The sequence below is a fragment of the Colobus angolensis genome, unplaced genomic scaffold (genome assembly GCF_000951035.1).
Source record: "Colobus angolensis palliatus isolate OR3802 unplaced genomic scaffold, Cang.pa_1.0 Scaffold448, whole genome shotgun sequence".
Classification (NCBI taxonomy): domain Eukaryota; kingdom Metazoa; phylum Chordata; class Mammalia; order Primates; family Cercopithecidae; genus Colobus; species Colobus angolensis.
The window spans coordinates 109,930-137,486 of record NW_012117910.1 but is presented as its reverse complement, the minus strand read 5'-3'; the positions used below and the strand labels follow the sequence as shown (position 1 = coordinate 137,486).

Genomic DNA, 27,557 nt, shown 5'->3' with positions numbered 1-27,557 from the left:
TGTAGAGATGGGGTCTCATTATGTTGCCCAGGCTGGTCTGAAACTCCTGGGCTCAAGTGATCCTCCCATCTTGGCCTCCCAAAGTGCTGGGATTGCAAGTGCGAGCCTCCGTGCCCGGCCTGGACTCACATTTCTCTGTGGAGTCTGAATCAGGACTTTCTTAGATCGTGGCCCTGTCCTAGACCTGCCCAGTTAGAAATTGCAGTGGGTGGGCCCCTCGCTGCCTTAGACCTGTGGGAATAAGATGATGTGCCTTACCCCAGGGGAGGGCAGGAGGCAAACGTAGGGATGAGGTCGGGATGAAAAAGGTGTGTGGCTGCCACCCAAGGATCTCAAGGATGCCTCTAGCATACGGGGATCCAGTCAGGAAAGACATCTGGATTTCCTTGGCACTTCCTTCGGAGCAGGGTCCTGCACCAGCAGTCTGCAGGCCACCCCCACAGGGTAGTTCTGATGCCATCAACTCCAGGTGGCAGGCATCTGTGACACTGGGACATTACTGAGCTCCTAGTGGGCGTGCAATAAAACCGTCCTCTGGCTGTGGTTTACTGTTTACCTGGGGTCTGGAGGTGCCATAATTAGAAAAAATAACAGGTGAGCTTCAGGGTTGCCCGTGGTGAGCACAAGTCCAGGATAATTACAGTGTGCATCCCAGCCCCTGGCCAAAGGCCGAGCTGTTGGCTTACTTTTGCCTTGTGCCAAAGCCAGCTCTGTCTGTACCTGAAACACACACAACGAAAGGAATGGAGAATATTGACGAAGCACAAATGTTTGCCCTGTAACAGCCTCACGGCAGGACAGTGGGATGGGGAGAGAGTGGGCTCTGGGGTCAGCCAGACCCAAGTGTGCGTGCCAGCTCTGGTGTGCCTTGGCTGTGGGGCCTTGGGCACGTGGCTTCACGGTGTCATGGTGAAGGCTCCACAGGAGGGGATGTGGGGGTCCCTGGCACCCTGGCCCACTGGCAGCTCAGGATGGTGAGACGTGATTGTTATTGGTTACTGATGTGAGTGTCATTACTGTTGCCGACACTAACAGTCATTGTTATGATTATTGTTAGAGTCTTTCTGGCCGTGCCTGTGAACAAATTAGGACTGAGTATTCCCAAACCTGTTTTCTGGTCTGCAAAATGGACGCTTGATATTGATATCTATTCAGAGCGTCTCTAGGAGGATTAAATAAGGGAATGAAAGCGAAGTGCCAAGCAAGCGGGAATCAAATCTGAAGCTGTCACCCCTCACCCACCATCCCCAGCCTCTTTTCTCCCCTCTGCCACCCCACAGTGCCTTGACTAGTTTTTGCCTGCCTGCCTTCCTTCCTTCCTTCCTTATTTCCTTCCTTCCTTCCTTCCTTCCTTCCTTCTTCTCTTTCTTTCTTCTGTCTTTTTTGACAAGGTCTCGCTTTGTCACCCAGGCTGGAGCGCAGTGGCACAATCTTGGCTCACTGCAACCTCTGCTTCCTGGGTTCAAGCAATTCTCCTGCCTCAACCTCCCAAGTAACTAGGATTATAGGCGTGTGCCACCATGCCCGGCTAATTTTGTATTTTTAGTAGAAATGGGGTTTTACCGTGTTGGTCAGGCTGGTCTCAAACTCCTGATCTCAAGTGATCCACCCATCTCCCAAAGTGCTGGGATTACAGACATGAGCCACTGTGCCCAGCCTTGACTGCGGTTTTAAAGCAGGATTCAGAGTGTGTTCACTTAGAGGGCCAGGGGATGGGCAACCTGAATGATAATAGTAACAATAGTAACAGCCTCCGTTATTGAACGGGAAATGTATGCTAGGCACCTTTTTTTCTTTGTTTGAGACAGGGTCTCTGTCACCTAGGCTGGAGTGTAGTGGTGCAGTCTCAGCTCACTGGAGCCTTGACCTCCTTGGGCTCAAGCTATCCTCCCACCTCAGCCTCTCAAATAGCTCGGACTACAGGTGTGCACCACCATGCCTGCCTAATTTTTTTTTTCTTTCTGTAGAAATGGGGTCTGCCCATGTTGTTCAGGCTGGTCTGGAGCTCCTGGGCTCCAGTGATCCTCCCACCTCGGCCTCCCAACATGTTGGGATTACAGGCCTGAGCCATTGCAGCTGGCTACTAGGCATCTTAATGTACTACTGCCTCAGTAAATCTCAGCAGCTGTGGGATCCATATTTTATAGCTAAGGATAGATCCATAGAGATGAAATGACTTCCCAGGGGTCACCCAGCTTATAAGCGGCAGAGCTGGAATTCAGATGTGACCCATGTGACCCAGAGGTTGTCCCACTAGCCTTGCCCGCTGCCCCTTGGCCATGAGGAGCCAGCACTGTCGCCCCGGAGCCAATGCTCCGGGGATCCAGCAGATGCCTTTGCAGCCATGCATCTGGTCCCTGGGAGTGGGTGGATGGCACCACCTGTGTTTCTGGCAGGGAGTGAGGCCGGATGGTTCTGTGTTCCGGACGGGACCTCGCTCACGCTCTGCTGTGCGTGCCACCCTCAGAGGATGGGGATGAATCACAGCAGAGGGGGCCAGCTTAGTCAGCACCCCATGCTGGTGTCTGGGCGCTGTTTAGAGACACTCCAGCTGTCCCCTCCCTCCCCCATCCCTGACCCCCGCCTCGGCTGCCAAGTACGGTGGTGCAGGTTGCACCTTGTGCAAGGGCACCTGGCTGAGGGGTGAGCTGGAGCTGAACTCCAGCCAGCATTCTGCTTGCCAAGTTGTGTGTCTGGCAGGGCACTGCATGTGTCCAGAGGATTCTGCAAGTTGAACCCTATCCTAACATGGGCAAAGGCATCAGAGCGGGAGGCATTTGGTTCAGGAGCTCTAGAATTTTACACCTGAGCAAGGTCATCTTGTTGAAGGCCAGCCTTTGTCTAGGAACGTGGCCTCAGTCACATGCCTGTGAGGACAGGCCTGTGAAGTAGGTGGAATGTGTGCCCCCTTACCCCAATGCCATCCCTGGGCAGTAGGGGATCTGCACAGCTGGTTCTTTTTTGTTTTGTTGGGGTTTTTTATTTTTTATTTTTATTTTTTTTTGAGGCGGAGTCTTGTTCTGTCACCCGGGCTGGAGTGCGGTGGCCGGATCTCAGCTCACTGCAAGCTCCGCCTCCTGGGTTTACGCCATTCTCCTGCCTCAGCCTCCCGAGTAGCTGGGACTACAGGAGCCCGCCACCTTGCCCAGCTAGTTTTTTGTATTTTTAGTAGAGACAGGGTTTCACCGTGTTAGCCAGGATGGTCTCGATCTCCTGACCTCGTGATCCGCCCGTCTCAGCCTCCCAAAGTGCTGGGATTACAGGCTTGAGACACCGCGCCCGGCGGGGTTTTTTATTTTTTTGCTTTTCTTGAGAGGGAGTCTCGCTCTGTCACCCAGGCTGGAGTGCAGTGGTGCCATCTTGGCCCACTAGAAACCCCGCCTCCCAGGTTCAAGCGATTCTCCTGCCTCAGCCTCCTGAGTAGCTGGGACTACAGGCACCTACCACTGTGTCCAGCTAATTTTTGTATTTTTAGTAGAGACAGGGTTTCACTATGTTGGCCAAGCTGGTCTCTAACTCCTGACCTCACGATCCACCCTTCTCAGCCCCCAAAGTGCTGGGATTACAGGCGTGAGCCACCGCGCCCGGCCTGAACACTGTTATTATCCCAGTTTTCATAGCAGGAAAACAAGGTCAGAAATGCCAGGATCACCGAGTGAGAAAATTAGGAAGCAGTGGTGACTGGATGTTAGCCCTGACATCTGACTCCAGAAACGGCTCTTAACCCTGTCCCCGGACAGCCTCCCTAGGCACGGAAGTGCAGAGATAGCCGGTCCTGGTGTTCAGTGCTGTCCCCAGGCTGGGTATCCCGCTCTCGGAGGTGAGATAGGGGTGCTGTGACCTGCTTCTCAGGGCGAGAGGGTCAGGGAGGGGCCTGCCCAGGCAGTGCTCAGTGAGCATGCTTTCCCGTCTCAGAGGGACTGTGCTGACGGCCGGTCTCCCTGGCCTGACACTGCGCACGTGTCTGTGACAGGTAGATAGAAAGCATTGCCGGCCGGGCACAGTGGCTCGCGACTGTAATCCCAGCACTACGGGAGGCAGAGATGGGAGGATCACTTGAGCTCAGGAGTTTGAGACCAACCTGGGCGACATGGCGAGACCATTTTTTAAATTTTTAAAAAAGGCATTGTTGTGGGCGTCTTCTTATCTGATCACTGGATATTAGAACCAGAGAGGCCTTTAGAGATCACCTGGTCCTGCCGCTTCCCACACGGGGAAACTGAGGCCCAGAGACGACAGGTGGCTGAGTCACAGACTGAGCCACGTGACAGAGCTGGGACTAGAATGTGGGGTCCTGTTGACCCGTCCAGGATGGCCAAGCACTTCCCATGTGCTAGATGATGGATGGGCAGAGGAGGGCATGGGTGGGCCAGCCATGGCCGTGAACTGAGGCTGACCAGGTGATGAAGTGAATGGAATCATTTTGCCCCCTGTGGAGTGGAGGGGGTTGGGGGGGGAACGCGAACACCCACACATATACACACACATACAGCCCACCGAAGGGGCTTACCATTTGGGTCAAAGTGTGGCTGGGGAGGCAGGCCGAGGAGCCTGTGGTCCAGTTTCCTGGTGGGCTGGTATTTGGGACAGCTAGCACTGCAGCGTGAACACAGGCTTTCCTGGCAGACCTGAGCACAGGAACCCTGAGGCCTGCTCTGCCCTTCCAACGTGTGTGAGCTGGGGTCCCTCATGGCACCTGTCTGAGCCTCAGTTCCCTCATTCGTGAGTGAGATTATAATCCACAACTCTTGGGGTTTGAGGGGGCTAGCATGGTCCTAGGGTGTAGTTAGTGGTTAATAAAGGAAAATTGGAAAATTGTCATTAGTATGATTTGTTGGGAGGAGCCTTTTTTTTTTGGATGGGGGTCTTGTTCTGTTGTCCAGGCCAAAGTACAACGGCTCAATCTCAGCTCTCTGCAGCCTCTGCCTCCTGGGCTCAAGCCATCCTCCCACATCACTTCCTGAGTAGCTGGGACTACAGGCATACTCCACTACGCTCAGCTAATTTTTGCATTTTTTGTGCAGATACGATTTCCCTCAGGCTGGTCTCGAACTCCTGGACTCAAGCAATCCACCTGTCTCAGCCTCCCAAAGTGCTGGGATTAAGGAGGAGACATTCATTATGTGATTAGGAGTGGGGACCCTAGAGGCCTGATACCTGGATTCCAAGCCCAACTGGGCTCTTTCCTAGCAGTGTGACCTTGGCTAAGTCACTTCATTTCTGGAACCTCAGTGCCCCCATCTAAAAACGCATAACAGGCCCTACCCAACAGGTTGTCCTGGGGATTAAGTGAGATGATGCATATAGAACTTTCAGCTTAGTGCCAGCACATAGTAGGTATTCAATAAACCACTAGCCCTAATAATAGGTAACATTTATTGAGCCAGACATTATCAGCGTCTTTTTGCTTAATGCCAGACATTATCAGCGTCTTTTTCACCATTTGCATTAGCAAACTTCTCTGTACCACTTCCTGAGCAAGCAGCCATTGCCTCATATTCCCACGGCGGAAGTAGAGGCCTAGAGACGGGAAGTGACTTGCCCAAGGTCACACAGGCAGCTTCTCAATGCCTGTGTGGTTTTGTCCAGCTAAGTAGGCTGCAGAGCCACCATTCTGTTCCAGTCTGTCAGAGAACCACCCTCCCCGTCCCCTCCCTTCCCCATTACTCTCCGGCGCCAGCAGCTTCTTGGAGCTTCAAGCTTTCTGAATGGCTTGGTTTAGCACTCGGCCGTTAAATGTTCATCTCTTACAATTTCAATCCAATTCCTATAAGTTTATTGGCAAGACGGGGTGTATTAGAGCTGCCAAATTTAATATATCAAGTGTGCGTGTCTGGAACACGGTCTCTCTGCAGTAATGGGAGAAGAGAGGTTTTTATATGTTTTCATTTTGAATGACTGGCTATTCCTGATCCCATTACAGCCCCTGACTTAATGGTTGCTGTCCCTGTCTGCTGCAAGAGTGGCTTTCTCCATCAACCTGCTTGGCTGCTGGGACTGTCTGTGCGTCTCTCTGCAGTCTCCTCCTCCTGAGCTGTGTTTCCCCCATCAGTCCACTGTGGTGATCAGGTCCTGGGAATCTGGGGCTTTGGCTGCTAGCCCCGATAGCTACCCTATGACCTGGGGGAGATCATTTCTCTTCCTCACCTGGGCCTCAGGAACCTGTTCTGTGAAGCGAGGGGTCTGACCACAGGGTGAGCAGTTGGTCTGGGCTCAGCCTTGGCAGATCCCCCTTGGCGGCCCCAAGTGGACCCGTCTGTCCTCCTGTCTTGCGGCACCAAACTTGCGGACCCAAGGGCCGGCCGCGAGAGTCACTGAATTGCCACCCACCTTGGGCTGCAGATCTCCCGGGTCAGGAGTGGTGGCTGTGGTCACCACGGCTGAGGGGTCTTAAGACCCCAAAATGTTTTCATTTCCCTCTGTGACTGGATTCGGATCTGCCACCTGATAATTTAGTGATCTCCTTGGGAAGCTGTCAGCATTCACTGCCTGAGCCCTCTGGCTTCTCTAAGCCTTGAACTGGCTGTGGAAGAGAGGACACCCAGCAGTGTGACGTTAGGAGACTTGGTTTGCCTTCTGCTTATCAGGAGGAATCACAGCCCCTCTCTGAACCTCAGTTTTCCCAAAGGGAAAATGGGAATTGATTCATTTAACAAGTACTTCAATGCCTACTCTGTAGTGTGCACTATTTTAGGTGCTGGGGCTCCAGCAGTAAACAAAACACAAACCTGCCCTCATGGGTTTATATTCTTACTGGGGGAGAAAGACAATAAACATAACAAGTAACTTATTGCATGAAGGGTGTATTAGTCCCTTCCCACATTGCTATAAGGAAATACCCGAGACTGGGTAATTTACAAAGGAAAGAGGTTTAAGTGACTCACAGTTCGGCATGGCTGGGAAGGCCTCAGGAAACTTACAATCATGGCAGGAGGGAAAGGGGAGGCAGGCACCTTCTTCACACGGCAGCAGGAGAGAGAAGTGCTGAGCAAAGCGGGAAGAGCCCCTTATGAAAGCAGCAGATCCTGTGAGAACTCTTCACTGTCATGAGAACAGCACGGGGGAAACCACCCCCATGTCGGTTACCTCCACCTGGTCTCTGCCTTGACACGTGGGGATTATTGGGATTACAATTCAAGATGAGATTTGGGCGGGGACACAGAGCCTCACGGTATGAAAGGATGACACATGCTATGAGGGAAAATGAAGCAGGGAGTGGAGGAAGTTAAGTGGAACATTCTGCCATCTTGAATAAAGTAGCATTGGAGCAAAGATGGAAGGGGTCAAGAGGGGAAGTGAGGCGGGTGTTTGCAGGAGGGCACACCCCTCCTTGGGGAGCCTCGGGTGCAAAGGCCAGGAGGTGGCCATGTGCCTGGCATGTGTGAGGAGCAAAGGGGAGGCTGGTGTGGCCTATATGTTGCAAATGTAGAGGTCAGAGGTATGGTAGGGGGTGGGGCGGTGGCTCACACCTGTAATCCCAGCACTTTGGGAGGCCAAGGCGGGAGGATACTTGAGCCCAGGAGACCAGCCTCTGCAACATACCGGGACCCCATCTCTACAAAAAAAATTTTTTTTTTTTTTTTTGAGATGGAGTCTCGCTCTGTCGCCCTGGCTGGAGTACAGTGGCACGATCTCGGCTCACTGCAAGCTCCACCTCCCGGGTTTACGCCATTCTCCTGCCTCAGCCTCCCGAGTAACTGGGACTACAGGCGCCCGCCACATCGCCCGGCTAGTTTTTTTTTTTTTTTGTATTTTTTTAGTAGAGACGGGGTTTCACCGTGTTAGCCAGGATGGTGTCGATCTCCTGACCTCATGATCCACCCATCTCGGCCTCCCAAAGTGCTGGGATTACAGGCTTGAGCCACTGCGCCCGGTCTAAAAATTGTTTTTTTAAGTTAGGCATGATGACATGCACCTGTAGTCCCAGCTACTCGGGAGGCTGAGGCGGAAGGATCACTTGAGCCCGGAAGGTTAAAGCTACAGTAAGCCATGGTCGCACCACTGCTCTCCACCCTCGGTGACAGAGTGAGACTCTGTCTCAAACATAGAAAACCCTATATGGTAGGAGACAAGGGAGGCCAGCCACAGGGTATAAGGTGGCAGTCCTTCAGCTTACTTACATATTAGAATTACCTGATAGACTTTAAACAATACCAAATAGCAGCCAGGCACAGTGGCTTATGCCTGTTATCCCAGCAGTTTGAGAGGCTGAGACAGGAAGATTGCTTGAACCCAGGAGGTCAGGGCTGCAGTGAGCTGTGTTTGCACCACTGCACTCCAGCCTGGGTGACAGAGCAAGACCCTCTCAAAAAAACAAAAACAAAAAAAACAAAAACAAACAAAAACAGTGCCCAGGTCTCACCCACTGAGGTTCTGCTTTAACTGGTCTGAGTTGCAGGCTGGGCATCAGAATGGTTAACAGATCCCTCTGGCATGAGGCCTCTTAGGCCATACTCATCAGCTTGACACTCCTAATGGGGCGGAGTGCATGTGAGTAAAGCCTAGGCTCAGGCCTGGTCCTCAGGAAGGATTCGGGGGGCTGGTGAGGGGTATGTTTTCTCCAGTGGTCTGATCTGAGCTCTTTGTGGCTTCCCAGGCAGCAAACACCTGCTCTGAGTGGCCATGGGGAAGCGATACTTCTGTGACTACTGCGACCGCTCCTTCCAGGACAACCTCCACAACCGCAAGAAGCACCTGAACGGGCTGCAGCACCTCAAGGCCAAGAAGGTCTGGTACGACATGTTCCGAGGTGGGTGCCGCTGGCTGGCGGCCGGGCTCCTGCAGCCCTGCTCTCTGATCTTTCTTATCTTCAAAGACCCCCATGGGTCAGTGACAGTCTGGGTCTGGGCTCTTTGAGGATCAAAAGAGGGAGGCCTGGGCCACTGGACCCTCAAAGGAGCAGGCTGGTAGGTGAGCTCTTTCCCCAGCAACCCTGACTGAAGGCTGTGTGCTCCAGGCACCTGCCACGCTCTGTGGACAGGAAGAAGGCCCTAGAAGGAGGTGATGTTTGAGCCAACAGCTGAAATAGGGGAAAGCCAGCCACGTGGTTCTGGGTGGAGGGTGTGCAGAGAAGCAGGCAGCCCTGAGTCCAGCACCAGGGCTCTCAGAGCAGGAGGGAGAGGGTGTGGCTGGGCGGAGCAGGCCAGGGGAGAATGGTAGGCCTCAAGCTGGCTCTGGGACAGGGATCGTCCAAGCCTGTGGAGGCTGTTGTAAGCAGGGGGTGGAGGGGGGGTCCCTGTTCTAAGGGCAGAGAGCAGCCTTTGAAGGGCTTTAGCTGCCATCCCCAGACCTACCTTGACAGCGCAGACTGCTTCGTGGGGAGCAGTTGGGTGCGGTCAGTGGCAGTCGAATGACTGGCTGCAGGCACAGGTGAATAACCCAGTTGCAGAAGCGGGGCAGGCTCTTCTGAGAAAGGCCTCTCAGAGCAGGAACAATTGGGGTGAATGAGCTAAAGTCAGAAGTGCCTAGCACAGGGCCTGTTTCCCGGGAGGTGCCCAGAGAGGGGAGTTGTGCTATTGCATGGCTGTTATTGGACATTCACCCTGAGGAACAGCCAGGGAGGATCCAGAGCATGACTGGCAGGAGCCAGGTTGAGAGGTATGGGCACTTAGTGGTGGGGCGAGGGTGGGCCGAGAGCTCCTGGAATGAGCCAGAGTGGGGCCAGTGCCCTGTAGGTTGGTGAGCAGGATTCTGAGATAGGGCCTCTGAAGAAGGAACCAAATCCAGCAGCCAAGAAGGGAGGAGAAGTGGAGAGAGAGTTCTCTGGTTGGGGCTAGGTGTGGTGGCTTTCACCTGTAATCCTGGCACTTTGGGACACTGAGGTGGGAGGATTGTTGGAGCCCAGGAGGTCAAGAGCAGCCTGGGCAACATTGTGAGACCCTGTCTCAAAAAAAAAGAGGCCTGAAACTGAGAGTTCGCAAACAGGGAATGAGCATGGATCGAGTGCCTGCTGCAGGCCGGATGCTTTTCGTAGTTCGTCATTTGCTTTTCTGGGTAACTCTCTAGGGCAGTGATTCTTAACTCCAGCTGCAGGTTAGGATCATCTGGAGACCTTTAGGTTAAAACCACTGATTCCCCGACCCCATCCCCTCCCCAGAGGCAGGTCTGGGGACTAGACATGGTATCTCTAAAGGCTTCCCAGACTTCCGCATTTCACATGAGGGAGCTGAGTCTCAGAGGTTCAAGTGAGGGGGTGGCCAGGCCGCTCAGCAGGCCAGGCGTGGCTGTGGTTGGAAGGCCACAGGAAAATTCATGGGCAGTGGGGTCTCCTGGGTACCTAGGAGGCCTCTAACCCTAGTGTTACGCTAAGGCTCTCTCTGTTGTGCAAATCCATTGTGGGCTGTGATCTGGAGGGAGCTGGGCCAAGATCACCTAGTCCCAGATTCTCAGCTGTGAACAGCTGGATCCTGGGGTCCAGGGCTGATTGACAGAGGTCCCTGTGTCACTTACAGAAAAGATGAAGCAGCAGGCGACAGGAGTCCCCCAGGGTTCCTGCGTTCTCAGCATCCTCACATCCCCAACACATTCAGTCCTTAGAACAGCTCTGTAAGAGGCTGGGCAGGCCAGGCCAGGCATCCCCAGTTACAGGTGATGACTTCAAAATCCAGAGCAGGCAGGGTGCAGTGGCTCACACCTGTAATCCCAGCATTTTGGGAGGCTGAGATGGGAGGATCGCTTGAATCCAGAAGTTCAAGACCAGCCTGGGTAACATGGTGAAACCCCATCTCTATTAAAATAAAAAAATTTGGCCAGACTCCGTGGCTCACACCTGTAATCCCAGCACTTTGGGAGGCTGAGGTGGGTGGATCACCTGAGGTCAGGTTGGCCTGGCCAACCTGATGAAACCCTGTCTCTGCTAAAAATATAAACATTAGCCGGGTGTGGTGGTGGGTTCCTATAATCCCAGCTACTTGGGAGGCTAAGGCAGGAGAATTGCTTGAACCTGGGAGGTGGAACTTGCAGTGAACTGCAATTACACCACTGTACTCCAGCCTGGGCAAGAGAGCAAGACTCCATCTCCAAATAATAAAAAACAAAAACAAAAATAAAAAAATTAGCCAGGCGTGGTGGCCCATTCCTGTGGTCCCAGTTGCTCAGGAGGCTGAGGTAGGAGGATCACTTGACCCCAAGAGGTAGAGGCTGCAGCGAGCCAAGATCGCACCACTGCACTCCAGCCTTTGCAACAGAGTGGGACCCTGTCTCAAAAAAAATAGTAGTAAATGAAATAAAATCCAGAGCAGTGGGTTCCCTCGCCTTGGGTCCCCAGCTACTAGGGGCCGAGCTGGCACATGATGTCTTTCCACTTCCTCGGGAGGCTGCCCCAGGGCTTCTGCTCACCCTGAGCAACCACAGGGACTTGAAGATATGCTGTGTGACTGAATTTGACTTCAGCTCTGCTCGCAGCTTCGCGGCCTGGCGCACATCCCTTAGCCCTCAGAGGGGCTGGTGATCCATCTGCCATGGTCAGGTGCAGGGCACCAGTCCCCAGGTGTCACTCATCACACTGTGGCTCTCATTTTGTCATGTGTAAAACGGCTATAACAGTCCCCACCTCCCAGGGCTATGACCGGGGCTCAGTAACCTCCTGATGACCGCATGGCACATAAGGGCTTACTAAGTAGGCACGGTGCCTGTGGGTCCTCAAAAGGATTCCCTCCGGCCTTCATCTCATGGCTCATTCATTCAACATATCCTCAGCTCCCAGGCAGGCTCTGAAGATTCAAAGGTGGATAAAATAGGGCCCCTCTCCTTAGCAAGCTTGTGCCCAATTACGATGGCGTGTTCTGGGCAAAGCCCCTGTCCTGCCGGCCTCTCCCTCCCAGCTGCAGCCACCCTGGCCACTGCATCTGCTGGGCATAAGCTGTCCCCTCTGCAGACATGCCCTTCCTGCTGTCCTCCCTGCCCCAAGCTAGGCCCCCCAACCTCAGAACTCAAGTCAGGCAGCAAATCCTCAGGGACATCCTCCCCGACCCCTAGAACGGGTCAGGTCATTTGGCTACACACTAGATGTTTACCCCGCTTACATCCATGGGGATTAGTGTGACTGTTGGACCAGAAGGAAGGACCAGCTCCGACTTGTTCTCCACTTAAATCCTCAGCCTGGCGTGGTGCCTGGCACACAGGACATGCTCAGTGAATGTTTGGCAGATGAATGTCTAAGTGAATGAGCAAAGAAACATAGGGCACCAGGGGCAGCTGTTAATTCTGGGAGATGAAGCAAGAAGGACCCATAGGGTCAGATCACGAGGGGCCTTGAATACCCATTGCCAGAGCACGGGCTTCCTCGTGCAGGGCCTGGGCCAGGGATTCTCAACCCTGAGTACACTTCAGAGTCACTGAGGAGATTTAAATGATTCTGATGCCCTCCCTTTCAATGAATTAAAGCAGAACCTGGGAGGGCTGGGGCTGGGTGTCTATGTACTTTAAAAACTGCCTGGTGATTCTGATGTGTGGCTGGGGTCGGGAACTACTGAGCAGACGCAGGCAGCCTGGAATACTCCCACGCCAAGCCACCTGGCAGAGCCCCTTGTCCAGGACTCGGGCTCAGCCCTGCTGCCAGCCTCAGCCGTCACAGCCTCAGGGGGTTCCAGGGCAATGTCCACATGCCCTCCACTAGCCTACCCCCTCAGGGAAGGGCGGGCAGTGGTGTCTGTAGCACCAGCTGGGTGCACTGAGTCTGACAAGCCCAGCACTGACAGATGGACCCTCCCCACCCTGCTGGTCCCCCTGGCATGAGTTCTCTGATAACCAACTCCCTATCCCAGCAAACCACACGCTCACAGCCACCACCTGCCCTTGGCAAATCACTTCCCCTGTCTGAACCTCCGTTTTCCCCTCTGCAAAATGGGGATGTTTGCACTGTTCAGAGGGTTTGTGAGGAAAAAGTGAAGAATTGCTACCATTTGCTGTGTACTCACCCAGTCCTGGCTGCATACCTGGAGAACATGGTGCTAAGGCCACTGCTGGCCCCAGAGGCAGACCTGGTCATTTTCCTAGTGATTCTCATGTACCACCAGGGTTGGGAACCATGCGCCTCCTCTGCAAAGCACTCTCCATTCATTATCTGATGACATTTTCATAGCAGCCCTGCCAGGTGGGAACTGTCCTCCCATTTGACATATGGGGAAACTGAGACTTGGAGATTATTCAGCTTGCATGTGGTCGTATGTTGTTAGGATTAGAGCTCAGGTTTCCTGGACTCTGAAGCCCATGGTGTTTCCCTGGCCTCTAGAAAAGGCGATGGGTGAATGTCCAGCCCAGGCCTGGCCGCTCCCCTCCCCTGGGGTGGATATAAGGGCTCCTGAGTCAGGATACCACCCTCAGGTACCCTACTTCCTTACAGATTTTGACTGATTAATAGCTTGCCTATCAAGAAGCAAATTTAAAACCATAACTATATGATGAAAGTAAAGATAGGCTGGGCACGGTGGCTCATGCCTGTAATCCCAGCACTTTGGGAGGCCAAGTGGGGAGGATCACTTGAGCCCAGGAGTTTGAGACCAGCCTGGGTGACATGGCAAAACCCCATCTCTACAAAAAATTAAAAAATTAGCCAGGCGTGGTGGCGGTCGCCTGTAGTCCCAGCTACTCAGGAGGCTGGGAGGGAAGGATCACCTGAGTCCAGGAAGGTCGAGGCTGCAGGGAGCTGAGATCGTGCCACTGCACTCCAGCCTGGGTGACAGAGTGAGACCTTGTCTCAAAAAAAGAAAAGAAAAATAGGAAAAACCAGAGGAAACTAGGGTTAAGGTTAGGATCAGAGTGATTGCCGATGCTACAGAATGGCTGTCGGAAGTCCTGTCCAGGGCGGTGACTGGTCTGGCCCTGAGCACCCTACAGCTGGCGGAAGGAGGGAAGACAGAAGCCAGGGATTGCAGTCTTGCCTGTGGAGCAATGCCTGGATCCTGGGATTAGCCGATGGGCTTCCTGGGCACTAGGATTTATGTAAATTTTTTTAGCATTTTATTTTGAAATAATGATAGATTCACAGGAAGTTACAAAGATAATAATGAGAAGTTCCATAGAGCCAGGATTTTTTAAAAGTATTATACCTCCAGGCTGGGTCCAGTGGCTCACACCTGTATTCCCAGCACTTTTGGAGGCCAAAATGGGAGGATCGTGTGAGCCCAGGAGTTCAAGACCAACCTGGGCAACATAATGAGACACCAGCTCTACTAAAAGATAGAAAATATTAGCCAGGCATGGTGGCGCACAGCTGTAGTCCTACCTACTTGGGAGGCCAAGATCGGAGAAGGATCACTTGAGCCCAGGAGGTAGTGGCTGCAGTAAGCCATGATTGCACCACTGCACTCCAGCCTGGGTGAGACCCTGTCTCTAAAAAACAAAAATCCCGAAGTCCCCAGACTTCCCAGGTGACTCCCTCATGCCAAGTTGAGAACCTCTGGCATGAAACCTGGTCCTTGCCTTTGGCCAGTCCTATGTGGGGTGGGAGGGGTTGAGGTCACCTGCAGCTTGGATCCATCTGCCCAGGACTCCCACCTGTGGTCATCTCCTGCTTCCACTCCTCTATGGATAGGAAACTATTCTTTCTGCACAGCTATGTCTGGATAAAGAGTCCATGTCCCTGTGGCTTCCACCTCCCGCCTCCCTTGGTAGAGCCTGAACCGTCTGAATCCCGTCCCTCTCTTCTCTCGCAGATGCAGCTGCCATCTTGCTGGATGAGCAGAACAAGCGGCCCTGCAGGAAGTTTCTACTGACAGGTAAAATGCTCTGCACAGCTCAGGTCCCTGCGAGGACCTGCGATGTCCAACCTGACCCACTTGGACCTCTGCAGAGTGTCTTTCCTGACCCGGGCCACCATCCCAAGCCCACTTTGCAGCGGTGGCTCCAGCTGACTGGCCAGTCAGGGCCTTCCCAGGTGTTATGTCTTAGGACCTCCTAGAGACTGGTCCTCAGCTCTTCAGATCTAGAATGTGATTGTATCATCTCATCTAGAACAAGCAAGCCATGGGAGATTACAAGTAAATCCAAGAGACACTTATGGGTGGATAGACTTGTTAATTAAGTTAGCCTGGGAGCCTGGCCTCCTTCCCAGCAGGCAGAACCTCAGAGAGTAACAGGGTTGATGATCTGAGTAAGTTCAGGATCAGAACCAAGGATGCTAGGTGTAGATTTGACTGCTCAATACTCAGCTACTAGAGATGCATATAGGTCAACTTGGGAGGTTGAGGAAGGAGGAATGCTTGAGGCCAGAAGTTTGAGACCAGCCTAGGGAACATAGCAAGACTCCATCTCTACCAAAAAAAAATTTTGTTTTAATTAGCTGGGCATGGTAGCACACATTGATAGTCCCAGCTACTAGGGAGGTTGAGGCAGGAGAATCTCTTGAGCCCAGGAGTTCAAGGCTGCAGTGAGATGTGATTGCACCACTACACTCCTGCCTGGGCAACAGAGTGAGGACCCTGTCTCTTTAAAAAAAAAAAGAGAGAGCAAGAGATAAAAACCTCAGTAAGTGAATGAACCAAAGACAGATAAAAATAAGGGTAGGAAAAATAAGATAAAACCAAGAGAATAGTCTCCTCCATGCATGCCCTTGAGGTCCTATGTATTCTCTAAGGGTTTGACTCTGAGCTTCCTGGCAGCCATGGCAAAGAGGAAAACTATGATGATTCATATGGTTTGTAAGGGAGCTTAGCACTGGGGAGAGGTGCTTCAGCTGAACTAGGGAAACTGGGTAAATGTCCAAGCTCCCCTAGGATGGGCACCAAGCCTGCAGATCAGGGGCTTCCCCACAGACTTTGCCTTGATGTGAATATGTCACTGCTAGGTTACCCTGGCTTGAGATACCTCCAGCCTCCCAGTATCTCGACATACATTTTGGTCTCCTTGGTTGAGAGAGGGGAAGCCACCCCAGATTTTGGTGCCTCCTTGGCAAAGCTGCCACTGAAGCCTTTCTAAGGAGCAGTCCAACTGCTCCTGTGAGCCAGGTAGGCAGGCAGAATACTAGGCTGGGCATAGCACGTGCTGTGGCTTGGAGTGGATAAAGGAAGCATGGCCCTTTCAGGAACCCATATGTAGTTCATTGAGGCAGGGCTGGGAGGGCTGGTGGCAGAGAGGCTGCAGAGGCTTGCGAGGCACACTCATGACACGCTTCAGTTGGAAGTGATCCCCAGCACCAGGGGCAGCTGGAGAAGGGTCGTGAGCATGTAGCATGATGGGTGAGAGGTTGCTCTGGCTGCTGAGTGGGCAGGGCCAAAGAGATTCCATTTTCTGTCCAGGATCAGGGTTGCTACTGTTTAGGCCCTGAAGTCCTGCCCTTAAGATTCTGGGGCCCCTCACCAGGGCACCCCTCAGCCCCCGTGGGGAGCCCCTCCCGAGCAGCGAGTAACTCTGTTTTCCTGCTGCAGGCCAGTGCGACTTTGGCTCCAACTGCAGATTTTCCCACATGTCAGAGCGAGACCTGCAGGAGCTGAGCATCCAGGTGGAGGGTACGTCTCGGGATGCCCTGGGCTAAGCGGGAGTGGGGTGCTAGGGCATGTGGGCTCTGAGACCAGGGAAGCTGGCCTGTGCCTCCCCATCACCCCATCATTGGCAGCCAAGGGCTGCCCAGGGTGACGGGGAGCCCTGAGCCCCCGGTTTGGGCCAGGTGTCAGGAACAGCCTCAGCATGAGTGGAGAAGGCAGGCCTGTGTACCCTGATAGCGAGCCTGCGTGGCTTCCTGTCCAGGAGCCTGAAGGTGCACCTCAGCCCCACCTGGACCCTGTGGCCAGCCCAGCAGTCACTGGCAGATACACCCCATCCCTCCCTCAATCAGGCAGCATACCCAGTCTCCACGTGGCACCAAGCAGACCTCTTACGACAGTCTGGGAACAAGGAGTTTAGGAACACACCTTCCCTGCCTTCTGGAGTCTCATAGCCTGGTGATTCCAGGAAGGGGCCAGTTCAGCTTCCATGGAAGCTGACATCTCGCCTTTGGGAAATTCACTCCTCTAGTTAGAGCGAGGCCGAGTGCTGGGCCCTCGTGTGCAGATGGCCTGGAGAAGTGGTCCAGGTGCATCTTCCTGGAAGGTTGCTGCAACTTCCCAGGGCATGCTCAGGGCCTACCAGTTGCTTCTGCTTTGTGGGAGGGTAGGGTTCCGGCAGGCAGGCGTGTACCCCTTACTTGCCTTTGTCTCCCTGTCCCCACAGAGGAGAGGCGAGCCAGGGAGTGGCTGCTAGATGCTCCCGAGCTCCCCGAGGGCCATCTGGAGGACTGGCTGGAGAAGAGAGCCAAGCGGCTGAGCTCAGCCCCAAGCAACAGGTACAGGTCCCCAGGGTTCCCTCCCTCAGTGCCCTGGGGGCAAGACCCCAGCCTGCCTGCCCCTTCCTGAGGCTCAGGAATGTCCATGAACTGCCCAGGCCCAGGGGCCAAATAAAGATGCCTCCACAGAGCTCTCCGAGGGGCCACGTTGGGGGCTCTTGGGGCCCCAGGCCCTGGCCAGAGACTGAAGGGTGTTTGAAGGAGCCTCTCCCGAGGCTGGGCTCCTGTTGGAGTCTGTGCTGGCTGGAGAGGGGGCAGGGAGGTGAGCTGATTTGGCTGCACGTCACCAAGTCCATTGCCAGAGGGAGGGGCCTGGGCTGTGGTCACCATGCACTGCTACCCGCTAGGGCCTTGCAGAAGGGAAAACAGGCTCATGAGAGGGGTATGACTTGCCCGAGGGCACACAGCTAGGAAAATGTAGAGCCGGGATTGTACAGGGTGTGATGACAAGCTCCTGATCCCACTGCCTTTCTAAGGAACGGGGTCTGGTGATGGCTCCAGCCCTCGGGACACTCACAAGTTAAAGGGGAGCTGCTGGGTGAGGGTCCTTGGGGTGTGTGCTTCGTGCTGTCCCTGGTCCTCCTCTTTGAGGGAAAGGACTCAGGTGATATTCACATCAGCAGAACGGGACACAGGGCAGGCAGGGGCATTGCGGCCAAAACCAAAGCCTGAGCTCCTGGGCTCTTCCTCCAGGGACTGAAGCGGGGCGGGGAGGAAAAGGGGATAAAGCTGCGCCCAGGAGCCGCGTGCGACTTTGACACATTTTCCCATCCTGGCCACCTTGCTTTCCCCATCTTGCAACAGGACTTCAGACCTGACAACCTCTGTGGTGTGGCTTCGCAGGACGGTGGCCTGGCCTGGTCTAGGCTGAGGGGGCCTGGCCAGACAGTCTGTGGGGTGAGGCCTTCCCTCAGGGCTCTGCCAGAAGGTGAAGGCCAAACCTCTTACCTTCTCTGTGCCCCAGTGAAAGAGACTGTGAGGGTGTTTTTTTTCTTTCTTTTTTTTTTTTTTTTTCTTTTTTTTTTTTTTTTTTTTTTTTTTTTTTGAGATGGAATCTTCTCATATTTTTTCTTTTTTTTTTATTTTTTTTTTTTTTTTTTTGAGATGGAGTTTCGCTCTTGTCACCCAAGCTGGAGTGCAGTGGTGCAATCTCAGCTCACTGCAACCTCCGCCTCCTGGGTTCAAACATTTCTCATGCCGCAGCCTCCCAAGTAGCTGGGAATACAGGTGCATACCACCATGCCCAGCTAATTTTTGTATTTTTAGTAGAGACGTAGTTTCACTGTGTTGGCCAGGCTGGTCTCGAACTCCTAACTTCAGGTGATCCACCTGCCTCAGCCTCTCAAAGTGCTGGGATTATAGGCATGAGCCACCGCACCCAGCCAGTAAAGGTGTTTTAAAACTAACTTTGTCTTTTACCTTTATTTTAAATCTGTGTTCAGTTTTTGTCTCCCCACCTTAAAAGTATATATGATACACACATGACTCAAACGTTGGAGTGTGACATTCTCTCCTCCTGGTCCCATCTGAAGGGTCCCATCTAAAGGGGTTCTATCCTGTCTTTGGGCATATGAGTACCTCCCTTGGGACTGGCTGCTATCCAGGGATCCACATCCTACACCCCAGTCTCCTTCAGCTCATGTACGAGAGGTTTGGGCCGGTTGGAGTTTGCCCAGAAAGCTCTGGCCCCTGTGCCGCTCCTTGGACAGGGGCCCCTATGGGTCCCATCCTCACTCTGCCACCCACTAACCGGGTTACACCAGCCCCTCGCCTCCCTGCTCTGGCTCCTTGGTGTCCTCCGCTGGGAGCGAGTCACAGAAGCCCGGCTGTCTCTTGGGGCTGTGACAAGGTTTCATGGAGTGCCTGTGGCTGAACTGGAGTGAACGCCAGTGGGTGGGGTAGAGATGGGGTGTCCGAGAGTCCTTGCCTGGGTTCCAGACAGATGCATCCCTGTGCTGACACAAGGCACTATGAATTTGAGACTCGGGGGACTAGGGGACAAGATGGGGAAACTGAGGCTGAATGACTGGCTCCAGTCACAGGTTGAAGTGGTGACCGTGTGAGAATTGAGTTTGGTGCTTACGGAGTTCCCAGTGTTTGGGGCATTTGGGGAGGTTGGCACCCCCATTTTGCAGCTGAGGAATCTTAACCTTTCCAGGAGATGGGGCCATCCTGATCACGTGCCCTGCTGCCCTTAGCCCTCATTGGAGAGAGAGCTATGTCCCTGCTCCGTGTCCAGACCCCAGGCTGCCTCTGACACGAAGTTCAGGGCTGGTCCAGGGCTCCGTGCAGCTGTGGGTGGTGGCAGTGGCAGCAGCAGGCTGCCCGGATGGCAGTGACTGTTTTGGGAATGGGGTCTGCAACTGGGGCCCACCTCGGCTCTAGGGGGTCTGAGCCCTGTGCTCCAGGCCATTCTCCCTCTGGCCACCCAGCCTGGCCCCTTCCAGGGGATCTGCCACCTGACTTCCTCCAGCCTCCTGAGGGCTTGGGGCCAAAATGAATTATTCTCTAGGCAGAGCAGGCCTGTCCAGCCTTGAGAAAAAGGGGCTGTGGGAAGGGAGGTGACCGTTTATTCCTGCTTTTGCTATTGCTGCCTTGGGCGTCCATAACCATCTCCGGGCAGGCTGGTCTCCTGAAGCGTAGCAGCCTTTCCCTGGGCCCTGGGCTTTGAGCCCCTCCCCTGCATCCACGCCCCCTACCCTGCTTGATGGGAGGGGGTGGATTCCAGTCCCAGCCCCCCGCAAGGCTACCTCACTGTCTTCCTGGCTCCCTCTCCAGCCTGGAGGCAGTGCTGCAGGAACAGTGTTCTTCCTCCGCCCTGGCTCTCCTGGGGTCTATAGCGGCCCCTCCCTGGTCTCCATCTTCCCCCTGCTCCCACAGGGTATCCTCCACACAGCAGCCCTGATGCAGCCTGGCCCCACTTCCTCCACATCTGCCTCCACAGCCCTCCACAGCCGGTGGGATCGCATTCTCACCTCTTGCCTCTGGTCTGACTGTTGGTCCCACTGGACACTCGGCAGCTTCTTAGATGTGGCATCATTTGTGATTTCGGGGCATCTTGTGCACGCTGTTTTCTTGCCTGAAACTGCCTCCCACCTCTCTGCCTGGCAGAGTCAGACTTGTCCTGGAAGCTCTAGCTGAGACTTCACCCCTCCCAGCCCCCGCTTCTCCCGCATGGCCTGGGCAGACTTGGGGGGCCCAGGACAGGTTGACTGCATGAATGAACATTTAGGCTGCTGTCTGGGCTTTCTCCGGGTGTTAATGCTGCGAGCCTCTTGCAGGGCCTGGTCTGGAAGCCTGGGGGAACCCCCTTTTCCTCTCAGGGTATCTGCTTCCTCCCCCAGGGTACAGAGCACAGAGGGCTGCGCACCCCACCTGGGGGAACCGAGACCTGCAGGCTCCAACCCCCGCTGGCTGAGCCGAGCCTCCCCGGTGAGCCAGGCCAGCCCTCCTTGTAAATGTGGGGAAGCGGAGGGTCCACGAAGCCCCAGCCTGGTGGCATTGCCCTTATTCCCCTCCGCAGGCTGACCCTGAGGGAGCTGTCAAGAGCAGCGGCGGCCTCAGACACACAGACTAATCCCCCGGCGAGCCAGGCCTGGCCCTGCTGGCCACTGTTGGCTCTTCAGATTGCGATTCTATCCCTCTTTATCTCTCCTTTCCACCCCTCTCTGGGCGGGCGCTGCCATCCTGGCCCATCCTCCTCCCTCGACTCTATTTCCTCTGATTAGGACCGAGGCTGGGGAAATGCAAGAGAGTGGCTCCTGTCCTCACGCACAGGACAAACAGGTCACTAGAGAAGATACAAGCAGAGTTGTGCCAGACACGCACCTCAATGTCCCCAAGGCTTTGGCTCACGTGTCTGGAGCCCTGGCAATGTGCCAGTGTGTGTGAGCAGGTGCCGGGTATGCCTGTCTACTGGCGGGGCCTCAGGGCAGGCAGGGGCATGGGGCTGAGACTCGGACCCAGGAGGTCCCAGCTTCCCGGGAATCTGCACCATTTTCCAGAGGAAGGGCCTGAGGCTCAGGGGAAGGGGCTCCCCAGGATCACAGCCTCCCTGGGGGATCCCCACTGTCCCTGTGGCCCTGCAGGGAGTCCAGGCTTGGGTGGCAGCTGGGGCACTCCCTTCCAGCAACTGCGGAGCCTCCCCGCCTTCTCTGCGGCTGGTGGAGTTTATGAAATCTCCCCAGTGCCATAAATCATGTCAGGAGCTGCCTTCTGCGCTTTCTAGCAGGCAGTGAGCCACGAAGCAGGGGATGTCCCTGTCCTCTCACACCTGGGGGTCCTGGAGGCTGCACCCAGAGCTCCCCGGCGTCCTTGACTCTGCATGGCAGGTCTGGTCCAGAGAGGGGCAGGCTGGGTGGGTGCAGCAGGGGAAACTCCCAGAGCTCCTGACCCCGGCTCCCCACCTCCCCCTCGGAGGTCAGAGGCCTCTCCAAACCCCTCTCAGCAGGCCCAAGCCCTTCTCTGTCTGCAGAGGGCTGGCCACTGCAGAGAACCTGCCAGGAGCTACCAGGGCCTCACCTTGCCTAAAGGCTGGATGTTGGGGTGTGGGGGTGTGCCGGAGCAGAGGGAGCTGAAGTGGGAGGGCCGTGTCTGCAACAGATGTGGGGCTGGCATTCCAGGCCCTCAGGCCTCATCCCGAGGGTGTCACTTGGTCACGTGACTGACTCCTTGCACCACAGTTTCCTCATCTATAAAATGGGGTTTGCCTGAGGATTCTTTTTTTTTTTGAGACGGAATCTTGCTCTGTCGCCCGGGCTGGAGTGCAGTGGCCGGATCTCAGCTCACTGCAAGCTCCGCCTCCCGGGTTTACGCCATTCCCCTGCCTCAGCCTCCCGAGTAGCTGGGGAAACCACCTCGCCCGGCTAGTTTTTTGTATTTTTTAGTAGAGACGGGGTTTCACCATGTTAGCCAGGATGGTCTCGATCTCCTGACCTCGTGATCCGCCCGTCTCGGCCTCCCAAAGTGCTGGGATTACAGGCTTGAGCCACCACGCCCGGCTGCCTGAGGATTCTTAAGGTTTCTGTTGGTCATGGTGTGTGGCCCAGAATAGCACCTGGTCAGTAAGATCTTTCAGCATTGCTGTTTGTTGTTCCACAGTCACTCGGTGGCCTCCTGGCACCAGGCCTGGCCCTGCGCATTGGGGTACAAATGCACCCTACCCCTATCCCCTGGTATACATCCTCTGAGAACTCCAGTCCTGTGTGGAAGACAGATGAGTTCCTGCCTGAATTCTGGTGGCGGCTGCATGGCACTCTGCTGTGGATGTGCCCATGTACTTAGTCCCCCACAGCTGGACATGAAGGCTATTCCCATTGTCTCACGGCTGTTGCTGTAACTCAGTGGCTGCCCACAACCTCGCTATTTCCTTGGGCTCAGTTCCCAGAGGTGAGGTTGCTGGCTCAAAGGGTCTGCATGTTTTCGAGGCTCTGCCTTCCAGAAAGGTTGTTTATAGGCAGCTGGGGTGTTGGGAGTTCAGAGTGCTCAAAGGTTCAAAGTACTCTGAAACCTGAGAAGGGCCCTGTGGCCCTGGAGATGCAGCCTGGGTGGGGCCCAAGGCCAGAAGAATCTGAGTGTGGGACAGGTGGAAGAATGGGGGCGACCCTCACTGGGCCTTGGCAGGGTGCCCCAGGCTGGGCATGGAGGATGCCTCTCCTAGGGCAAGTGCTTACATGGACCCTGAGTTCCAGGGGAGGTGGCTCGGGGTGGATGTTGAGGAGGAGGACAGTGAGTAGCATGAGAAATGAGGCTTTTTAAAAAAAATTAGACAATATTTTCTGATTTCAAAGGCTTGAGTGCTTGTAAAACTTCTGAGAAGTATAAAGGAGTAAAAAAGTCACCCATAATGGCACCACTCAGATAGAACCACTGTTAACATTTTGCTGTGTCTTCCAGGATTTTTTTATGCATTTATATATTTTATATATTTTTAAACAAAAATAGTATCATGCTATATACATTATTTTATAAGCTGCTTTTTCTCCCTATCACACAGTATGTCTTTCCTCATCAGTGCATATAAGTCTGCCTGAATTCTTACACAGGCCGCATGGCACTCTGCTGTGGGCGTGCATATGTATTGAATCAGCCCCCACAGGTGGACACGAAGGTTATTCCCATTGTCTCATGGCTGTTCTCGTAGCTCAGTGTCTGCCCGCAACCCCGCTGTTTCCTTGGGCTCAATTCCTGGAGGTGAGGTCGCTGGCTCAGAGGGTCTGCCTGTTTTCGAGGCTCTGCCTTCCAGAAAAGTCGTGCAGGCAGCTGACCCTCCCCACAGCCAGGGTGGTGAGGCAGGTGGGCGGGGAGTGGCATAAGCCTGGGCTGTACCCTACTCTAATTCTCCCCCCTTCTCTCTCTCTCTAGGGCTGAACCCATCAGAACCACTGTCTTCCAGTACCCCGTGGGCTGGCCACCAGTCCAAGAGCTGCCCCCATCCCTGCGGGCACCCCCACCTGGGGGGTGGCCCCTGCAGCCCAGAGTCCAGTGGGGCTGAGCCCCTTGCCCCCGACTGACCCCCCACGTGGTCACTTCTCTCATCTGTCACAAGCAGGAAGCCAAGCCCTGTTCCTGTGACGCCCCATGGAGGCTCGAGACCATCTGCCTGGCCTCACTGAGGCTCAGGACATGGCCACAGCAAGTGTAGCCCTGGGTCTGCACCGGGCAGCTGCTGCCTCACTCTCCTCCACCTGCCTCCTCCTCCTCCTTATCAAGATGGGGGAGAAAACTTCCAGATGTTTATAAAGAAAGTCTGTCACCACAGTGGTCTGGCTGTGTTTCCCCACGCTGGGTGCTCTGAGCTCTGTCCTCTAGCCCCTGGCAGAGGTCGGGCAGGGCGGGAATGAGATGAGATTTTCCCCAGGTGACCCAGCTGACTCCCTCCTCCCTTGGGACCAGCAGAGGTTCAGCACAGCCAGGCAGAGGGTGTGCCAGGGTGGCTGTGCCCGTTGCTCAGTAAGAAGTGGCTCTAGGCCCAAGGAGCCCAAGGGCTCCATCTGCCATCCCCGCCCTCAAAGAATCCACAGCCCCCATGTCTGCCCATGCTGAGCTGCTGCCCACGTGTTCTGGATGGCACAGCTGGGGCATGGGAGTGGCGTCTCCAGCCTTGAGGGTGTAGAGAAGTGAGAGGACACAGGAGGGCAGGCCCTGGGCTGAGAGAGTGGCCTGGCGCAGCCTCTTGGCACTGACTGTGCGGGGCTATGCCAGTTTCTTGGCCCAGGAGGTAGTACAGGGGCCCTCCTAAGGTTCAGCCTTGGAGAAGCCCCCTGGCCGGAGGCTGCTCAGAGCCTACAGGCCCCAGATCTGCCTCGTTCCTCAGCTGGACTACAGTTCTAGGCTCTGGGCTGGGGTGGTGGACGATGTGGCCTTGGTGGCCGGGCCTCTGGTGGGAGGGCCAGAAGGTGGGGGGCTGCAGGGCCACCTCAGCTTCTGCCTTTCCTGAAAATCCCTGTGGAAGGAAGAACTGAGGCCAAGTCTCAGGCCCCTGAGCCTCGGGTTCCTCACCTATGAAATGGGCTGGCCCAGCAGGTACATGGAAAAAAGGGGGTCTGGGTTGGGGTCCAACAAGGGTCAGAGGAAGGGACCCAGGAGAAGACCAGGGGCCTTCTCAGGCCATGCCAGGCAGCAGGGCCCAGGACACCCTGGCTTCCCACCCACCCCAAGGAGGAGGCTTTCTGTCCCCTGCCCCCCCACCCAGTGCCCTGGGCAAGCCTCAGGGACCAGGGCTGGGTTGGCTGTGTGGCCCCAGATAGGCTGCTGTCTCCAGGCACAGGGTGCCCCCTCCTGCCCAAGGGACCACAGCAGCGACTGGGTCCTGGGGGTTCCTGTGCAAATCCCTCCTTAATTTCCCAGGAGCCCCTGGATGGTAGGAAGAGTGAGTGCTCCTTACCGGCCAGGGTGGGGACAGGGTAGGGACAGGACACAGCCACCACCCGGCCCTCCACAGGCAGACCACAGCTCCAGGTGAGGCCTGCAGGTGGGTGGGGAGGGCTCACCAGATACCCAGGCCCTGAAGTACACGCAGATGACGGCCCAGGGAGCCGGCCAAGGGAGGGGTCTGCAGGTGGCGGTGGTGTGGGGCGGGCCGTGGGCACCGCATGCGGTGGATGGGGCATCCAGGTGGCGTCTACTTCATGCCACTGCGCAGCACCTGGTTGGCCGCAATAAGCATGACACTGATGATGAAGGCGATGGCGAAGGCGCAGATGAGACTCTTGCGCACGCACGTCTGGCGGATCTGCTGGTTGGAGCAGGCTGTGGCCGCCCGCCGGGAGCACCGGGGAGACAGAAGGGGACATGGAAGCGATGGAGTCAGGAGCTGCCTGCCCTTCGGTACATGGGCTCATCCCATGGGGTGCCCCAATGGGACAGAGGCTTGGGACAGGCAAGGCGGCCCCCAGCCCCCCTCTGCAGGCCCCCCCCACCGTGCATCCCCCTGGTCAAGCCATCGAGCCCACCCGTGGGGTTCCAGGGCCAGTCACTCACTCTCCACGTCCACGGGGCACTCCTCAGCTGTGCCCAGGTGGCTCTCCTCCTCCGTCATGATGATGTTCTCTATGTCCTTCATGGACAGGTGCTCGCAGAAGGTGTCATAGAGCAGCCGCTTCAGCTCGTCCACCGTCAGCTTCTGCATGTCGCACTTGCAGAGGGGGAAAACACGGTGCTCTGACAGCCACCACAGCCCCCACCCAACACCCCGCGGCCACACAGGCCCAGTGACAGGCCTCCAGACTCTGGGGGGCTGGAAAACACTAGCTCCATTCCCCCAGAGAGTCCTTGACCAACAGCAGCCTCCCCAGGGAGCCCATGGCCCTCTGAGAGGTGAAATGTCCAGTGGACACAAGCCTGAAGTGGTCATCCCCCCTTTACAGTGCAGGCCCAGCCATTCACTGGCCCCAGAACAGCACTCCACAGTGTGCACAGCCCTGGGTCCCAACTAGCCAGGGCATACCTTCCAGAAGACAGTGTCAAAGTCGGTGCCATGGAACTTCTCTGGGATCCCTGACGTGGAGAGTTTGGGTCCCAGGAGGGTCACAAACTCCTCAAAGTCCACTTGACCGTCACCTGTAGGAGGCACAGGGCCAATCAATCAGTGGGTCGGGCCCAGGCCCAGGCCCGCAGCCCAGGGCCCAGAGGACCTGGGATGGAGTCTTGATATACCTTGGGCCTACCGAGTGGCCTTAGGCAGGTGCCCACCTTCTCTGAGCCTTGAGTCAGTGTCAGGGGTATCTACCAAGTGCCAGGCTCTGGGCTGATGCTGAAGCCACCCAGTGTGATGAGGCCTTACAAGGGGAGGTGGAGGTAGACAGCAGGTGGGCCGTGACCCTCCTATTTCACCCAGAACCCTCCACTGCTCCCAGCACCCCGCAGCCATCCTGGGGTGGGCTGTCCTCTACCATATAGACAGGAACTGAAGCTCAGAGTGGGGCAACCTGCCCAGGCTGTTACCTGGCCTCTGGATGGAGAAGAGGAGAAGGGCCCAGGCAGGATAAAGAGGGGTCTTGGCATCACCATTCCTTCTTATGAACTTTTCCTTAATAAAATGCCAGGTGGCAAACACAACTCATGTAGCGATTTTATCTCAGGTGGTGGGAACTGGAGTATTTATTGCACCCTTTTACTTCTCTGTACTTTAAAACTTGTCAACACAGAGTGAGAGGAGCCGTCTCTGAGCCCTGCATGTGGCTGGGACTCACTACCTCTCTGGCCTCAATTCTCCAGGCTGAGAAATGGGGCCAGACCGGGCTGCAACCTGCCACGGACTTTGAGGGTGGGAGTCAGGGGAGCGAGAGACCCAATTTGGATGCAGCCTCAGCAGCTCAGGCCCCAGCCCCAGCCCCTGCCCCACCTCCAGGGCCCAAGTGCCAGGTGGGGAAACCGAGGCAGGGGGGTGCTCACCATCCATGTCCAGCCGCTGGATGATGACCTCCAGCTCCACCTCGTTGGGCATGTAACCCAGTGAGCGCATGGCTGTGCCCAGCTCTTGCTTGGAGATGAAGCCATTGCCATCACGGTCAAACACCTTGAAGGCCTCTCGGATCTCTGAGGAGAGAATGGAGCAGGCTGGGACTTCACCCCAGTCCCCAACAGACCCCCTTTCCAGACCCCCAGGATCACCGACCCCGCAGCCTGAGCATGGCTTTGAGAGCCCAACCCAGAGCCTGCAGATCTGGTGAGAGCACAGCCCGAGGGTACACAAGGGTGCCCTATTCTGGGACTTCTGAGCAGGCTGAGCAGGGCAGCAAAGCAGGGCTCAGGGCCCCCCAGCAGTGACTTGTCGGGGTCCAATTGTGCCAGGTTGTCA

General features: G+C 55.5%; 2 protein-coding genes across 6 annotated transcripts in view; one reads left to right on the top strand and one right to left on the bottom strand.

Annotated features, from left to right (window-relative positions):
* Positions 1–24,016, top strand: part of ZMAT5 (zinc finger, matrin-type 5) — a 34,632-nt gene extending 10,616 nt beyond the window's left edge. The window contains exons 2-7 of one of the 5 annotated variants that reach the window (XM_011957676.1): positions 1,805–1,923; positions 8,597–8,749; positions 14,655–14,717; positions 16,365–16,445; positions 17,146–17,257; positions 23,621–24,016. In XM_011957676.1, coding sequence (XP_011813066.1) covers positions 8,623–8,749; positions 14,655–14,717; positions 16,365–16,445; positions 17,146–17,257; positions 23,621–23,750 — 513 coding nt within the window. In that variant the 5' untranslated portion in view covers positions 1,805–1,923; positions 8,597–8,622 and the 3' untranslated portion in view covers positions 23,751–24,016. The remainder of the gene's footprint in view (positions 1–1,804; positions 1,924–8,596; positions 8,750–14,654; positions 14,718–16,364; positions 16,446–17,145; positions 17,258–23,620) is intronic. The other 4 variants (XM_011957677.1, XM_011957675.1, XM_011957678.1 and 1 more) reach the window with 4 other exon arrangements.
* CABP7 (calcium binding protein 7) overlaps positions 23,129–27,557 on the bottom strand; it is a 10,357-nt gene continuing 5,928 nt past the window's right edge. Inside the window, exons 5-9 of the mRNA XM_011957707.1 lie at positions 27,375–27,422; positions 27,152–27,295; positions 26,205–26,317; positions 25,739–25,892; positions 23,129–25,507 (exon numbers count right to left, since the gene is read on the bottom strand). Of these exons, the coding sequence (XP_011813097.1) occupies positions 25,380–25,507; positions 25,739–25,892; positions 26,205–26,317; positions 27,152–27,295; positions 27,375–27,422 (587 nt within the window). The 3' untranslated portion in view covers positions 23,129–25,379. The remainder of the gene's footprint in view (positions 25,508–25,738; positions 25,893–26,204; positions 26,318–27,151; positions 27,296–27,374; positions 27,423–27,557) is intronic.